The 17,766-nt window shown below is 39.1% G+C and overlaps 1 protein-coding gene across 7 annotated transcripts in view; it reads right to left on the bottom strand.

Moving 5' to 3' along the window:
- LOC118820933 (SUN domain-containing protein 1-like) overlaps positions 1-17,766 on the bottom strand; it is a 79,161-nt gene that overhangs the window by 4,118 nt on the left and 57,277 nt on the right. For all 7 annotated transcript variants that reach the window (XM_036589276.1, XM_036589279.1, XM_036589281.1 and 4 more), the window contains 11 exons: positions 14,922-14,980; positions 12,055-12,236; positions 11,692-11,952; positions 11,358-11,450; positions 8,844-8,890; positions 8,169-8,307; positions 7,685-7,957; positions 7,417-7,501; positions 7,196-7,311; positions 5,570-5,737; positions 5,082-5,174 (listed from right to left, as the gene is read on the bottom strand). In XM_036589276.1, the coding sequence (XP_036445169.1) occupies positions 5,082-5,174; positions 5,570-5,737; positions 7,196-7,311; positions 7,417-7,501; positions 7,685-7,957; positions 8,169-8,307; positions 8,844-8,890; positions 11,358-11,450; positions 11,692-11,952; positions 12,055-12,236; positions 14,922-14,980 (1,516 nt within the window). The remainder of the gene's footprint in view (positions 1-5,081; positions 5,175-5,569; positions 5,738-7,195; positions 7,312-7,416; positions 7,502-7,684; positions 7,958-8,168; positions 8,308-8,843; positions 8,891-11,357; positions 11,451-11,691; positions 11,953-12,054; positions 12,237-14,921; positions 14,981-17,766) is intronic.

A 17,766-nucleotide genomic window follows, 5' to 3' on the forward strand; every position in this document is an offset into this window, starting at 1 on the left:
AAAGCAAAAGCTGATTCCAAGAGATCAAGCAGAGGTTCAAAATACCAGAAGCACAGACAAAACAAACGCTCAGTAGTCAGACTCAAAAGAACTGGCAATACTTCGGACAGACTGGCTGAATGGGAAGAGTATTTAAGGTGTGACTGATTAGAGAAATGATGAGGTACAGGTGGCTTGATTTTCGGGAACAGGGCTAGTACTCGGGAGAGGGAGACCTCTGGTGGCCAGATAGTGAATTGCTGACAGGTAGTGTGCTAGCGTGTTAAGCGGACTATAACTTCCTCCACAGCTGGTTGCTTTATCAGAAACCTCACACAATTATCAGCTTCTATCAGCTGTCCATTTAATCCTACCGAATTAGATACTACGACTAAGTGCTTAGAAGATACTTTTCGATCTACTCTAGATAATGTGGCTCCATTAAAAAGTAAAATAATAACGCAGAAAAGGCTTGCCCCGTGGTACAATGATCATACTCAAGCTTTAAAACAGACTGTCAGACAACTAGAGCGAAAATGGCGCCTGACTAAACTAGAAGTATTCCAGTCCGCCTGGAAAGAGCACTTACTGCAGCACGTTCAACCTATTTCTCCTCTCTTACAGAAAATAATAATAATCCTATATTATTATTTAGCACAATTTCTAAATTAACTAAGAACCACACAGTTACTGAACCCCAGATGCCATTAGCCTATAGCAGCAATGATTTTATGAATTTCTTTAGTGATAAAATTGTAAAAATTAGTCCGAAAATTCAGAACGCACAGTTAAACTCTACAAACATGCTGCCTTACAATGCCAATCCATATCTTGAGAATATTGTAACTACTGCAGAGAAGCTGGAATCGTTTACCTTACTTCAACAAAATGAACTATTTAAAATTATTTCCTCCGCAAAATCTTCTACTTGTATGTTAGATCTGATTCCGACAGGTTTACAGAAATAATCAAGCCTATTCTGTCAATAATAAACCCCTCTCTTAGCCTTGGCTATATCCCAAACACTCTTAAACTAGCAGTAATTAGACCTCTGATTAAGAGAGCTAACCTTGATCCCTGCAAACTATCAAATTATAGACCTATCTTGAATCTCCCCTTTATATCAAAGATCTTGGAAAAAGTTGTGGCAAAACAATTAAGCTCCTGTTTGCATAGGAATCATATACAAAAATTTCAGTCTGGTTTTAGGCCACATCAGAATACAGAAACAGCACTAGTGAAAACTGTAAGCAATCTTTTATTATTCTCTGACCAAGGAAATGTGTCTTTGCTAGTCCTCCTTGATCTTAGTGCGGCATTTGACACGATAGACCACTCTATCTTACTAGATAGACTAGAAAACCTTGTAGAGGTAACAGGAATAGCTCTTTCCTGGTTCATATCTTACCTCACTGATCGCTATCAGTTTGTAAATGTAAACGGTGAATCATCCGTTCTTGCAAAAGTAAAGTATGGTGTTCCACAAGGCTCTGTTTTAGGACCTATATTATTTACATTAAATATGCTACCACTTTTTTTTACCATTATCAGTAAACATGGCATTAATTTCCACTGCTATGCCAATGACACACAGTCATATATATCAAGCAAACCAGATGATAAAATTCAACTTAGCAAGATTGAGGACTGTATAAAAGACATAAAAGACTGGATGTCGAGTAACTTCCTCCTACTTAACTCAAACAGAGGTTCTGCTTCTTGGTCCAAAAGATGCTAGAAACAAACCATCTAATTTAACACTTAATAGTTTCTCAGTTGCGTCAGCTTCATCTGTAAAAAACGATAGATCCCGACCTGTCCTTTGATGCACATATAACGAATGCTTGTAGAATAGCCTTCCTGCATCTCCGGAATATTGCTAAATTAAGAAATGCATTGTCTCCACAGGATGCAGAAAAACTAGTTCATGCATTTATTACCTCAAGGCTAGATTACTGTCATACCCTGCTGTCTGGATGTTCCAGCAAAGGCCTTAACAAGCTTCAGTTAGTCCAGAATGCTGCAGCCAGAGTCCTCACAAAAACAAGAAAGTTTGACCATATCAGCTCAGTTTTATCAAACCTACACTGGTTGCCAGTTATATTTCACATAGATTACAAAATGCCTATACTGACATATAAAGCTCTAAACAGACTTGCCCCTCAGTACCTGAGTGAACTTCTCTCATACTATGAACCATTACACCTACTCAGATCACAAGGTGCTGGCTTACTATTAGTACCTAGAATTAATAAAGTTACATTGGGGGAGAGCCTTCTCATATAAACCCCCCAGCTTTGGAATAATCTTCTAGTCAGTGTTTGGGACTCAGACACAGCCTCAGTCTTTAAGTCTAGGCTAAAAACTTACTTGTTTAGGCAAGCCTTTGGTAATTAGTTTTCCCTGTTAGATAAAAGGTGCAGATCTGGGGGTTCATGGACATAGAGCATTATGGTAAACTGGGAGTGTTGGTGCTGTCGTCCCGCTGCTCTCACGCATTCACTCAAGTTTGCTGATGGTGGAGCGGAAGGGTGCTGACATCTAAGGAGGCCCTCATGTCTCTGTTACATTTCTGGTTTTTCCTTTTTAGTTGGGCTATAATAACTAGACCTGCCGGAGTCTGTGCTGCATTCTGTTAATACTGTAATCTGCGATCAGTCACTCTTCACAGAACTAACTCTCTGGGTGTTTTCTTTTTCTTTGCTGAGTTGAACAGCTGCCCATCCTGTGCAGTCTGATGCTGTTGCTTCTTCTGCCTTGATCGGGGGCCCACTGCTTGCCAGCCTTCTGGACTGTTTCAGCCTTCTGGACCGCTTTGACCATCACTGAGCTTCACGCTGTACAACAATCTAATTAACAATTGCTCCACTTGTTTTTCTCCGTTTTGTATTCTAATATTTTACTAGATTTTACTATCGCTGTTTGCTATCCGGTGTTGACCAGAGGAGGATGGGTTACCCTTTTGAATCTTGGTTCCTCTCAAGGTTTCTTTCTCTTGCTCTTAGGGAGTTTTTCCGTGCCACTGTCGCCACTGGCTTGCTCATGAGGGCTTGGACCGGGATTTTTCTGTAAAGCTGCTTTGTGACAACATCTGTTGTAAAAAGCGCTATATAAACTTTGACTTGACTTGACTCTACCTGCTTAATTTTAATTTGTGTGGTACGAAATGACAAGGAGTCGAAACAAATAAGGTATTTTACTTGTATTATGTCGTCCGTTCTGTAGTCTAAGCCATTCACAAACTTCATTGTAGATGAAACTGTGTGGCGATTCTAGCGAGTAAACAAATAATCGTCCTATTTTTTCTCCCCAGCTCATTACTTCTAAAAATTTTCTGGCAACCTTGCTTCCAGCAGCTTATACAGCTGTCCATTGCTAAATTAGGTTACCCTCAAAGCTAGCTAATGGTATGTTTATAACTGGAAAGTAACTAACGTTAATGAGGGGCTAAATTATAAATGCTGAACTTTTTCTTCCTAAATGAAGCAATGGTAAATATCTGTGACTCACATATTTGGTGAACTGGAAATTTTTAAACCAGAGGCGATACAGAAATAAACAAACAAATCTAACGTGGCTTAGCAGCCAAACAAAGTTATCTAGCTTCTCTTTCAAACGTGTAGTGTGTGTTGTAATCATGGCCGTAACTAGCTATGAGGACACAGAGGTCCGGACCTCAGTTAGAAGGGTTTTTTCACTTTCCTCCCTTTAGGAGATTAAACATATAAACAGCGCCATTGTGATAATACAGTCTACTCAGTGGCATTTACCCAATCAAATGGACACAGAATATTTATAATGCTGCATTTCTGGAATGATGAAATTTTATTTGTTTTCTTTAACCACTGTCACTGTATTATGGCCACTCAAAATCTGCTGTTATTCTCTAAACCATCCAATTACTGCTTAGCAACTGTTATTTTCCGCAATTGCTTCAGTAAGTTAGCTAGCGTTCGTGTGTAGCGGACACCGAGGTCCTCAGAAGTTTCTGAAGGGTTTTATGTACGGTGGCCAAGAAGACCCAACAAACCTCAAATAAAAAACAAAAACAGTGTCGTCATTTTGATGAAAGTGATTTCTGAGTTTTCAGAGTGCCTACGTATTTGCAGCGCTTTTGTAAAATGCCACGCCCATGTTGTCATTTTGATGAGTGTTTTCTGTGTTTTGCAGCTTGTTTTTATTTGCAGTTTGTTGGGTCTTCTCGGTCACCAAATTTATGAGATTCAATGTGGAAAAAGCAGTGAAACTACACAGGGAGCAGCGAGAGATTCTCAGCTGACTTAGCACAGCTGTGGCTCAGCCCGCTCTGTTCGTCTCTGTACGAGACGGTACACTGTTCCAAGTACCAGAGTGAGTTTGACTTTTTCAGATGTTCAGGTATGGAGCACACATGCTATACGCTAAAATACAACATCGCTGTGGTACAAATGTAAAGGTTTATGAGCATAATTTACACAATAATGTAAATTTTTCCATAATGTATAATGCAGACTCCATTATTCATTTCTTTATTTGGAGCACTCACAATGTTGCTAGCTAAACCAGCATGCTTTAGTCTAGTTCCAGTAGCTGCTGAGTTTAGGCTACAGGCTCCGTAGCAGGCTACAGGTATTTTGTTACCTACACATAACGTTAAATAAATGTATTTAGGTAAATTAAATAAAATAATTTGAAACTATCACTCGATTTAATGTAGGTTTCAATATGTATTTTCAGCTGAAAATAAACATATAATGAGTAGTTAAATTATTCATTAGAATACACTTACAGGGTAGGAGTCATATTAGTTCACGGAACAGTAATAGCAGTTCATCAAAGAATGGAGGGATGAGGAGGGAACAAATGAAAGAAAAAGGTGCAGAAATTTACAGTTGGTGTATCTCATATTTGACAGTTATTTTATACACTCTTATTTATCAAAACTAATATATTTTGTTGTACTTTTTTCAAAGTACAATTTATACAATAAAACCAGTTATTTTTACATTGAATTATATCATGTTATCTTGTTGAAGACTCTTAAATAACTACACACAAATATTAGGGAAAATCTTATGTGTATTTCTGAAGGAAAAGTGATCCAAGAGAATAAATGCATGTACCACAACAGGGAAGGTTTGCAGTGATTCTCCATCCTCCCGGTACATGTAATCCCCTAGCAGCTTTCCCTCCTCTTGATATTCATCCACCAGTCCCTAGGACACATAGACAGAAAGCTATACACTGTTTATAAAATGGCTATAAACTGTGCATTTGCTCAACAAATACATATAAAAATATTTTTGGTGGGGGGTACCTGAAGGCCAGAATGAAATGTACCAGTACTACATTGATCATATTTATGTTTTTGCAGAAATCAAAATGCTGCAGTCATGACAGCTTCTAATTGGGTATTACAAATCAACTGCAGCTTAGTTCAAAACAAATAGAAAATATCCAAAGTAAAATACATCCCTCAGACTTTATAAAGTTCCTTTATAAACAATATTCTAACATCTATAATGCAAATAAAAACTTGCAACAGAATGTTTATTTGTAACTGTCTATGTCATGTATTAGAATTCTTATGTGACTGTGCACAAAATCTTACATAGACTTTAAAGTGGCGTGGCGCACTGCTGATATTGCCGGTGGGAGAGAGGGCTTTCGGGATATGCTCCAGGCAGAAAGCTGTGGGCATCACACTCAGAGATAGTCTGATAACCAGGTAACCTTGAGAACCCTTAAACGCCCAGCAGTTTCCTGGGTACACGTCCGGCTATGGTGCAGAAAAACAGTCCTCAGCACATCCTTGTGTCTAATACAATATCATGTATTTCATCATACATCACTGCCTTGGAGGCACAAAACTGTTACTGCTTCAATGAACTGTCACACTGAATTGTTACTGTTCCTGCCTTGAATCCACTGACCATTTATCAAGCTCAGTATCCTTAGTTACTGTTGATTTTAATAGAGTTAAATCAAGTTCAATATGTAGTAAGCATGCCTAGTGGTATGCAGCTCATCTGCATCAAGCAATAATAAGCAGTTGTAGAGATAATACTTTTATATCACAAAGATTCAGACAATCTATCTAAAATACGATAAGTTTTTCAACGTGACAAGAGCCTATCCCAGCAGTCATTGGGCAGATGGCAGGAAACACCCTGGACAGGTCGCCAGTCCAAGTTTTACAGTGAATCCTTCATAAAATAATTCAACTTATTAATACTGGAGTTTTCTTTTTTTAATTCTGAATACAGACTACTGGCACTTCCTGGTATGGAAAATTATTTCTTCCATGCGGGCAGAGCAAGTACTTGTGTGTTGACCGGCAATGTCCGAGTAGTGAGGGGGAGTTGACTCCAAATTAGTCTATTCCAGAAGTGTCCGAGTGACCAACGAGCCAAAAATGCTCAGAGTTGATATTTGGACACTATATTTGGATATTAGGTTTGTGGAACACAGTGACGAGTCTGAGTGGTATGAGTTTAATTACCGGGCTTAGCATGTGTGTTAGATCACTAAACCTAGTCCAATCATGTCCTCACATGCAACAGGATACTAACACTGCTCACCATCTGCTGTAAAACAAACTAAGTCCAAGAGATGGCTGGGGGCATCGAGAAGACATGTGGAACCAAACTTTTTTCTTCACACTAGCTCACAAGATATCACTTACTTTTCAGAAAGATAAAAAGATATTTTGTTACTTCTTACTGTATTTATGTTTTAACAAGCAGAAACACACTTAATGCCAAGATAAATGGCTTAGGTACCTAGGACAGTACTGTATATCATATTATTATGGTCTGTATATATGCTATATGCTATATCTACTATAGCTCTGGTGCTGTTTGGGTTAAAATTACACAGAGTCAAAGAGTCAATTCCAAAAGCCACAGTTAAGTCTGAGTCAGTCTAAGTTGCTGCTTGCTCTTCCTCAACTGGTTGTTGCATCCCTAGGTCTTCTCCCTATTCTTGAGAGATACAAAGTTCGAGGATGTTGGGAGTCCAGAAGAAGATTATTTGCCCTGCTTAATCAGATGTCATGCAACAGAGAATGTGAAACTTTCAACTGAAAATGAATAATTGTATCAAACATGCTACATAGAGAAGCAGTGACATTCATTTAGAACATTTCTAGAATTAATGTGTGCCAGGCTACCACCAGAATGAGCTTTTTTTGACCATGTACAGATGACTATAAACGGTGGGTCTTGTCTTGTTTTACCTGAATAACAACACGAGGTGACTGGGAGAAATACCACAAGGGAACTCCAAATAGACTCATCAGTGCTGTCTTTGTCTCATATGTCTCTGAACAACGTGTACTCAAAATACTTCCACCTGCACACACACAAACCAACCAACAAATGAATAAGTATCCTGCAAGCAGCAAATTGCTCTTTTATGTTCAGAGGATTTTGCACAGTGATGCCCCATGATCCTTACCTCCAGATTCCAAAGCATAATCTACCAGACCTGTGCGATCCTGGGAGTACAGTTTTAGAGCATTCAATACGATCAACTGAACTTGCTGGAAGAGGAAAAAAGGGAAGGAAATTAACAATTTAAGAAAGGAGGATCAGCTCTCATCAACTGCAGACATGCTGCCCACAGATCTAAATGTCCTGTAATTCAAATTTACTTGGAATGCACAATACTAAAATACTGATGCATATTCAATGTATACATTCAATTAAATAACTAACTACTTCACCTCCTCCGTCATTCCAGCAGCCCCAGCGGTATGGACAACAGTCTGAGTGACTGTTTCATCACAGAGTTGCTTTTTTCTCTGTTTAAGTTGAAGGGACACATTTCCCAGAATAGTGCGCTCCAGGACGGCAAGGGTAGCAAGGAGATCAGAGGAGTTTGTATATTGAGAGGAAAGCCACAGCATCAGAGAATCAGGAAGTTTCATATCTCTGTTATGCACCATCTTGTTGCCATAGAATAGAGCATACAGCTCTTCTCTCACCTTAGCTGACACCTGAAAGATCAACAACAACGCAGAAAACAGACCAGGTCAGAATGAAATAGACAACATGCAAACAGGAACAAAATAAAAAAAAATTGTTATATTAGTAAATCTACAGATTTTTTTTTCCACAGAACAAATATCTTAACTTGCAGGACCACATGCCTTGTTATTAAACATTAAGACAAAAGAGTCTTTCACTATTCTAAGAAGAGTCACTCACTGTGTTATATAGTGTGTCCAATTGGCCACACTTCCAGCGGCATTGTGTCACCCCTTTCAAGTCCTCTTTAACGCGTTTAAGTTCTGCTTTCAATCTCTGCACCTCTGCAAGCAACATATCATTGTCGACCTGAGTCACACTAGAAAAAAAAAAAACAACAAAAAACTTCAGGATTAATCTTCAGGTAGTGAGGAGGACACTACCCAAATCCAAGTCTATGAAGAATAAGATATCCAAATCCATGAACAGTGACCTCACAGTTAAATATATTTATCTATATCCCCACTACCAAAAATGTTGGGACACTGTGCAAAATGTACATAAAAACAGAATGCAATTATGTGTAAATCATTTAAACCCTATGTTTAATTGAAAATGGTACAAAGGCAACATATCAAATCTTGAAACTAAAAAATCATATGCCCATTTTGAATTTGATGCCAGCAACATGTTTCAAAAAAGTTGGGACAGGGGCATGTTTACCACAATCATGTCACTAAACTGTTGCCAATTAACCTAATTAACTGTGAGATGTTCAGTTGTTTTTTTTTTTACTAGCAGTACACAACTTTACCAGTCTTTCATTGCCCCAGCCATTTTTGGAACTGGGGTTATAGGAGCTCACTTTTCATAGGTTCATTACGACTCCTAAAATAAACAAGGAAATATTCTTACTTTACAGGAGCTGGGGGAGCTGTGACTTTTTGCTCCTGTTGAACTTCCTTTAGTAAAAGACATTAGTTTTACATATTTGATGTGATGATAAACAGGATATATGTGTATGTGTGTGTGTATGTGTATGTATATACAACCCAATTTTCAAAAAAGTCGGGACGCTGTGCAGAACGTAAATAAAAATAGAATGCAATTATATGCAAATCATGTAAACCATATTTTTAAAGGAAAATAGTACAAAAACAACATATCAAATGTTAAAACTGAGAAATTTTATTGTTTTTTGAAAAATATATGCCCATTTTGAATTTGATGCCAGCAAAAAGTTTCAAAAAGTTGGGAGGGGGGCATGTTTACCACTATGTGTCATCTGGATGGCAGCACATGTTGCCAAAACATATATCGTTCAGCATTAATGGTGCCTTCACAGATGTGCAAGTCACCCATGCCACGTGTGCTAATACACCCCTATGCCATCATGAATACTGGCTTTTAAACTATGAACTTGATAACAAGCTGAGTCTGCAGCCCATAGGACACAGTGTCCATGATTTCCTAAAGAATTTCAAATTTGGATTCGTTGGACCACAGGACACTTTTCCACCTCACCTGAGTCCATTTTAAATGAGCTTGGGCCCAGAGAAGGAGACAGCATTTCCGGATCCTGTTTATATATGGTTTCTTCTTTGCGTTTTAGAGTTTTAACTTGCATTTGTGGATGCAGCGATGAACTGTTTTCACAGACAGCGGTTTTCAGAAGTGTTCCTGAGCCCATGCAGTGATATCCACTACAGAATCATGTCTGTTTTTAAAGCAGTGCCGCCTGAGGGCCCAAAGATCATGGCCAGCAAATACTGGTTTTTCGGCCTTGTCCCTTGCATACAGAGATTTCTCCAGATTCTCTGAATCTTTTAATGTTGTTATGTATCACAGATGATGAAAAGCAAAAGTTCTTTGCTATTTTATGTTGAGAAAAGTTATTCTTGAATTGTTACACTATTTGATCGTGCAGTCTTTGACAGAGTGGTGAACCCTTCCTCATCTTCACTTCTAAAAGGCTCAGCCTCTCTGGGATGCTCTTTTTATACCCAATCATGTCATTGACCTGTTGCTAATCAACCACCAGGTGTTTTTTTAGCATTGCACAACTTTTCCAGCCTTTTGTTGCCCCCGTCCCAACTTTTTGGAATGTGTTGTTGGCATCAAATTCAAATAGGCATACATTTTTCAAAAAACAATAAACTTTCTCAGTCTCAGTATTTGATATGTTGTCTTTTTCCAAATAAATATAGGGTTTAAATGACTTGCACATCAATCACAAAGAGTTTTTATGTACATTTTGCACAGCGTTCCAACTTTTTTGGAAAAGGAGTTGTGCCATATATATATATATACACATGCACACGCACAATACGGACAAAAGCATTGGGACACCTACACATTACACCCACAGGAGCTTTTATCCCATGCTATCCCACTTTATCCCATCCTAAATCCAACCCCTTTGCAGCTATAACAACTTCCCCTCTTCTGGGCAACTTTCTGCAAGATTTTAGAGTTTGTCTGTGGGACTTCTTCACCCATTCATCCTGAAGAGCATTTGTAAGGTCAGACACTGATGCTGGACAAGAGGGTCTGACTCACAATCTCTGTTCTAGTTTATCCCAAAGGTGTTCGATGGGGTTGAGGTCAGGGCTCTGTGCAGACCAGTCAAGTTCTTCCACACCAAACTCACCCAGCCATGCCTTTATGGACCTCGCTTTGTGCACTGGGGCACAGTCATGCTGGAACGGAAAAGGGCCTTCCCCAAACTATTCCCACAAGGTTGGAAGCATAGAATTGTCCAAAGTGTCTTGGTATGCTGGCGCATTAAGATTTCCCTTCACTGGAACTAAGGGGCCTAGACCAACCCTCGAAAAAGAAACCCATAGCATTATCCCTCCTCTACCAAACTTTAAACTTAGCACAATGCCGTCAGGCAGGTAACATTTTCCTGCCACTCGGCAAACCCAGACTGCCAGATAGAGAAACGTGATTCAGCACTCCATAGAATGTGTTTCCACTGCTTCAGAGTCCAGTGGCAGCATGCTTTACACCACTCCAGGGGATCCAGCAGTACATAAATTTCACAAACTGACTTGTGGCAGAGGTGGCATCCTTTGACAGTGCCATGTTTAAAGTCACTGAGCTCATCAGTACGGCCCATTCTACTGCCAGTGTTTGCCTATTGAGACTGCAAGGCTATGTAATTTCACCCTGTTAGCAATGGATGTGACAAACACCTGAACTTAATAATTAGGAGGGGTGTCCCAATTCTTTTGTCTATATATATATATATATATATATATATATATATATATATATATATATATATATATATATATACACACACAAAACTAAACTAATATCAGCCTAAACCAAAAACAGTCTTAGTATTATGGTTAGTGTTTAAAACATCTTTAAAGTTATGAGTAACACTTGCTCTACTTCATGCTATTATGATGTAAACTATACCTCTGTTTTGTAAGCCAGAACCTGCAGTAGCACTTCAAGCTGAGCCAATTGATCTGAGTGAGCCTTCTGCTCTTTCATGTTTTCATCCTGCATCTGATAGTGAGACATACAGTACATACAGAAAAATACACCATAAAAGAGTGACAAATGGAAAATGGAAAAATGGGTGAACACAAATATAGAGCAGCTGGCCGCTAAGAGACTGCTGAAAACACAGATTACATAAAGAGTTGTGGACAAAAGTAGGTTTTGAGTGTCACAACAAAAGAAATATAAATTATACAAACAACATTCAATACATTGGCCTACCTCATTTTGCCTCAATCATTCTCACCTGTACTCTGTTTGACACCTCTCTTTCCACCTCTACTCTGAGTGTGTTAAATTTAGTCCCCAGCAGTTGTGAGATCCAAAGACCCGGACTCCCTTTGTCTGTCTGAGTGTTTATCTGCTCTTGCAGGGCATGGACAAGCCCAAGTGCCTCATCGTGTTGCTGGTCTGTTCGCTGCTCTCTCTGCTGGACCGACTCCCATAGTGTAGCCACATGCTGCTCTAACCGACCCACTCTCTCTGCATCTACAAATACTGCTACAGGCTGGAAAGAACAACAGTGATTGTAAGTGTGTGTATGTGGTTTTCAGCTGTGAAATATGTGTAACTTTAAGGTCACACATTGACTGCTGACTACAAAACATACCTGTGAGGTGGCAGGAGGTGTGATGGGCTCTTTTTGAGAGCCAGGTTCAGAATTGAAAAATGGCATGGAAAAATAGGAAAGAGAGGGTACTGGTGGCAAAGAAAGCATCTTTGTTCTCCACTTGGTCAGGTTTGTGGTTGGGAGGTAGTAGATAACACTGGATGGACCCAAATACCATAAACCTGGAAATAAAGTCAGAGGAAGAAGAACATTAGGCCTAGCCTTTCATTCTGCATTTTATTCAGGTGTATGAGGAGTCCAGGTCAATTCAAGATATAAGTGTTGGTATTGGCTTGAAACCATGAAAACCCACACTGGTTCACCTCTGTTGAATCGGTTTCCAAAGTAGTCACATAATCATGTGTTCATCATTGAGGAACTGAGGGACCAAGCCTCAATACAGTGCTTCAAAGTAAAGTGTGTTGGTTTATAAATAAAGTCAGAGGAAAAGAACATTAGGCCTAGCTTTTCATCCTATATTTTATTCAGGTGTGTGGGGAGTCCAGGTCAGTAGCAATACCTGCCAGTTGTACTGCTTACAAGTAACCTACTTTATCAATGCATAAGAACATGGGTGCTTTTGAGCAGCATTTTAATATTAGTCAATGGTTTGATTCTGTAAAGACGAACAGTCATGTTTGGTCACTTTTTAAGTCTTTACTTTCAAAATCGTTTCAAAGAAAAAAGCTGGGAAAAACTGAACCAATGATGTTACTCTGTCTTCACCAAGCAGAGGGAAGACTATACTCCCAAAAATCAGTGTGTTGTCAGGGTGTACCGTACATGACAGCACTGACGGTAGATAAGACTACTAAATTCCTCTACACTGTTTTTGTTAAAGTGATGAAAATAAGACTGCATATAGAGCCAACAGACACACTGTGGTTTAGATGAGCTGTATTAGTTAGCAAACATGTTTGTCTGTACCAACACAGATGTAATCAACGTCCTCACAATTTGCACCATCATCCTGATGCTCTGTTGCCTTTTTAAACTATAAAATACTATTTACATTCTGTACCTAGACACACATATTTCAGAAAATACATACTGTAGAATTACCTGTGTAACTGAAAAAATATATCTGCTTGAATTTTGTATGTAATTTTAAGAGTAATGTATGCATCTTCCTTCCACTGCATGTTATATGTTATAGAAAAGTTTATTTAATTCACATGCTTAAAATGCATTATTTTCCCCTTGGGATCAATAAAGTACACACACACACTTACATACATACATGCATACACGTGTGTGTGTTTGTACTTTATCTCTCTCTCTCTCTCTCTCTCTCTATATATATATATATATATATATATATACATATATACACACACTGCTCAAAAAAAAATAAATGAACACTTTGAAAACACATCAGATTGATTGAATTCAAAGACACCCCGAAAATCAAAGCGAAAAAATGATGCAGCAAGCTAGTCCATTTAGCCGAAATTCCATTACAGTAACTCAAAATAGTACTCAGTAGTTTGTATGGCCTCCACGACGGATGGTGTCCTGGGGGATCTCGTCCCAGATCTGGACCAGGGCATCACTGAGCTCCTGGACAGTCTGAAGTGCAACCTGGTGGCGTCGGATGGACCGAAACATAATGTCCCAGAGGTATTCTACTGGATTTAGGTCAGGCGAGTGGGGGGGCCAGTCAATGGTATCAATTCCTTCATCCTCCAAGAACTGCCTGCATACTCTCGCCACATGAGGCCGGGCATTGTTGTGCACCAGAAGGAACTCAGGACCCACTGCACCAGCGTAGGGTCTGGCAATGGGTCCAAGGATTTCTTCCCGATACCTAATAGCAGTCAGGGTGCCGTTGTCTAGCCTGTAGAGGTCTGTGCGTCCTTCCAGGGATATGCCTCCCCAGACCATCAATGACCCACCACCAAACCAGTCATGCTGAATGATGTTGCAGGCGGCATAACATTCTCCACAGCGTCTCCAGACCCTGTCAGTGGCGGATCTGCCAATTCCGGTGTTCTATGGCAAATGCCAATCGAGCTCTAGGGTGCTGGGCAGTGAGCACAGGGCCCACTACAGGACGTCGGGCCCTAAGGCCACTCTCATGAAACCTGTTTCTGATTGTTTGGTCAGACACATTCACAGCAGTGGCCTGCTGGAGTTCATTTTGTAGGGCTCTGGCAGTGCTCATCCTGTTCCTCCTTGCACAAAGGAGCAGTGTATATCTAACTATCTGTGTGTATATATATATATATATATATATATATATATATATATATATATACACACACACACACCGATCAGACATAACATTATGACCACCTCCTTGTTTCTACGCTCAGTGTCCATTTTATCAGCTCCACTTACTATATAGGTGCACTTTGTAGTTCTACAATTACAGACTGTAGTCCATCTGGTTCTCTGCATACTTTGTTAGCCCCCTTTTACCCTGTTCTTCAGTGGTCAGGACCCCCATGGACCCTCACAGAGCAGGTACTATCAGCACTGCAGTAACACTGACGTAGTGGTGGCCTGTTCGCGTGTGTTGTGCTGGTCTGAGTGGATCACACACAGTGCTGCTGGAGTTTTTAAACACCTCAGGTGTCACTGTTGGGCTGAGAATAGTCCACCAACCAAAAATATCCAGCCAACAGCATCCTATGGGCAGCGTCCTGTGACCACTGATGAAGGACTAGAGGATGACAAAAACACAAACTGTGCAGGTGGACTGACAAGGTAGAAATGTCTAACAGAGTGGACAGTGAGTGGACACAGTGTGTATAAGATCACATTAGATTATATAATCTCATAATCTATCTATTATTTCCTTCAAACCAGATTGAGCTTCATCCAGATAAGAAGTTCTGGCATAATTACTCCTATCCCAAACTTACCAAAAAGCAGTAGAAATGGGAGCAGACATAGTAACAGCTTCAGCAGTTTTGGTAAACACCTAAGAGAAAGCACACACTTAGTAAACATTACCAAAACAAATGTTCATGTCTTCTGTCATGTAAAGGGACACGTCAGCCAAAATGAATAATGTAACTATTGCCATATCTGTTTTAAACATGCCTACTCTCATCCTACAGTGGTGCTGCAATAGCCTCTAGTAGGGGTGTAATGACATGCAAATTTCACGATGCAATACACAACATAAATTTCAATACCAAATTAGAAAACAATTGCTAACATATATTTCACATTAATTTGTTCATTCATTTGGTTATTGATTTATTTATTAGTAGTTCCCAAAACTTTGGGTTCTTTTGTAATTCCCAATGCTGTCCATAAAAGACAACAGAGCTCGATGAAGAGATAACTGGCACAAGTCATTTTCTAATTTTGTCAGATTTTTTCAGAAGTAAATAAGAAAAAAAATAAGTAAACAAAAGTGCAAGATCTATGTGCACATGTGTGTTTGGCAAACACACAACTCATAATAAATTGGTAAGCAAAAATCTGTAGACTATAAATCCTGTTCAGAATCGGCATTTAGCAGTTGCTTTAATCCTGTGGGGTTGAGGTGGATGCCAAAATCCATGTTTTCTAGTAATGGTGAAACAATCCTTCTGAAGCAGTAAAGGTTTCTTTTAAATTGTATCAGAAAATACTTAATTACTTTAATTAATTTTTAATTAATTACTCCCAAGTTTTTAAAACCACTGCTTTAATGACAATGTTAAAAGCATAAACTGCAGCTATAAATCTACTCTGTCCTGGGAGATGTTTCAAGATAAAAATCTAAATCTTCATCTTCTAGTGATTCAAGGCATGTTATTAGATACTAAAGCAATATAGGTAATTAGTAACAAACATGATGCTGGGGTGTGTTACATGATCAAAATGTACATCACCTTAGAAGCTCGAGATAGTATACACATTATATTTGCAGCAAATCTGACAAACTCATGGATGACATTTTTTCCACATAAAACATTGCTCTATTGTCTTTCACATATTTCTCCACAGTCAAGGTGTGGGCTTCATATATGAATTTAATACTGGCTTGAAACTATGGAAACCTGCACTGGTTCACTTCTGTTGAATTGGTTTCCAGAGCAGTCATGTCATCCTGTGTTTGTCATTGATTACAAGAGTTTCTGGAATAGGAACCAAGTTTTGATACAGTGTCTTAAAAGTAAAGTGTGTTTGTTTACTGTACTTGATAGAAGTTTTCTCAAACAGAAGAAGAGAGGGCAAAAACAATTTTACTTGTTCTAGGTCTCTCCACTCACCATTTCAAACAGCTTGGCTAATCAAGCATTCAAGGTCGATGTTTGCACACTGACTTCTTAGCACTGGATCTGTGTTCAGTTACGCTGCAAATGTTTAGTCATGCCTGATGAAAGAATCTGGCTAGTTCATACAAGTTTGGTGCGTTGCAGGATGAGATGATATGCAACCAGGTAACAGACAACACCAATAACGCAAAAGTACGCAAGGCATTGTTGCTAAAAACAGCGAGCTGTCACTATCTAAGGCACTCACCATTGCACTCAATGTTGTGAGTGCAGCTGAGTGTGCAGCTACTTTTTTCCCTTCCCCCTTTATTTCAAACAATGTCATCAAGTAAAACACAAAAAGCAGAATTAGCATGCCTAGAATTTCCACCACCCCCTCACCCCAATCCTAAATCAAAAACTCCCCTAACCTTCCAACCAAACATTGCACTTCCCATTACAATCATCAAAACCCCTTGTCACACCTCAACCAAATAATAAGAATGAAACAAATGCAATAATAAAAATATAATAAGTCTGTCAGGTGGGTAATGGTTAATAAAAAGTTGCCAGCACTGTCCAAAACCATCTGCCATCGTTTTTAGAATGAACTTTTTTCCTGTCTTAAAAACAACATAACATCCTTGAGCCATAGAAAATGTGAGGGGGGGATGGAGACTTTTATCCCATCAGAATCCTTCTCTTGGCTAAAGTTACACTAAAAAAAACTTCAAATAAGGTGGGAAAAACACCTGAACAAAACTTTTCTAAGATTGTACCCAAAACATATGAAAAATGTCAGGTCCTCATACTGAGGACAGGTTGGGTTAAAATGCTTGCTAATTTAGCACTGCACATGTAGGCTCTATGAATGAAGTTTAAACTGCATTAGATTAAATCAGACTCAGAAGGAAGAGGAGTTAAATGCTTCTTAAATGCTTCAACCCACCAGTCCTCGTCTAACTTCACACTTAGCTCCAATCCCCACTTCAACTTTGTCTCCAAGAGAGAATCAAGGAGGGATGTGATCCTATTGTAATTAACAAGATCCCTTTCTTAAATGGGCAAATGGGCAAACTTTTCTCAGACATGTTCAGGGGGCTGACCACAGAAAGGAGCAAAGAGGAATCAGGCACAGTTGAATTTGATTAAATACTGTAACATATGAAAGTACAGAGGACCAAACTTTAAACTAAGGGCTTAAAAGTTACAGGAGATGTTACCATCATACAAGTCTCTAAAATTGCTTTTTCCTAATCTATTACAAGTATCAAAGGTAACATCCAAGCTAGATGGAGTGAACAGATGATTGTTACTTATGGAAAATAGTGGAAGCTTTTTGGAAATGGAATGGGATCCACAGGGTGGCTCTAACTAGAGGATTTGAAATGTGTTGTGGTACTCCAGTGTACACCAACTGGTGTTTAGGGGATGGAGCCAGAACCCATTTTATTAATAGTAGCCAAAAAAGGCTTCTGGAAGGCAGATATTCAAACTCAGTTAACTTTGTTGTTCC

The sequence above is a fragment of the Colossoma macropomum genome, unplaced genomic scaffold (assembly GCF_904425465.1).
Source record: "Colossoma macropomum unplaced genomic scaffold, Colossoma_macropomum, whole genome shotgun sequence".
In the NCBI taxonomy this organism is placed as follows: domain Eukaryota; kingdom Metazoa; phylum Chordata; class Actinopteri; order Characiformes; family Serrasalmidae; genus Colossoma; species Colossoma macropomum.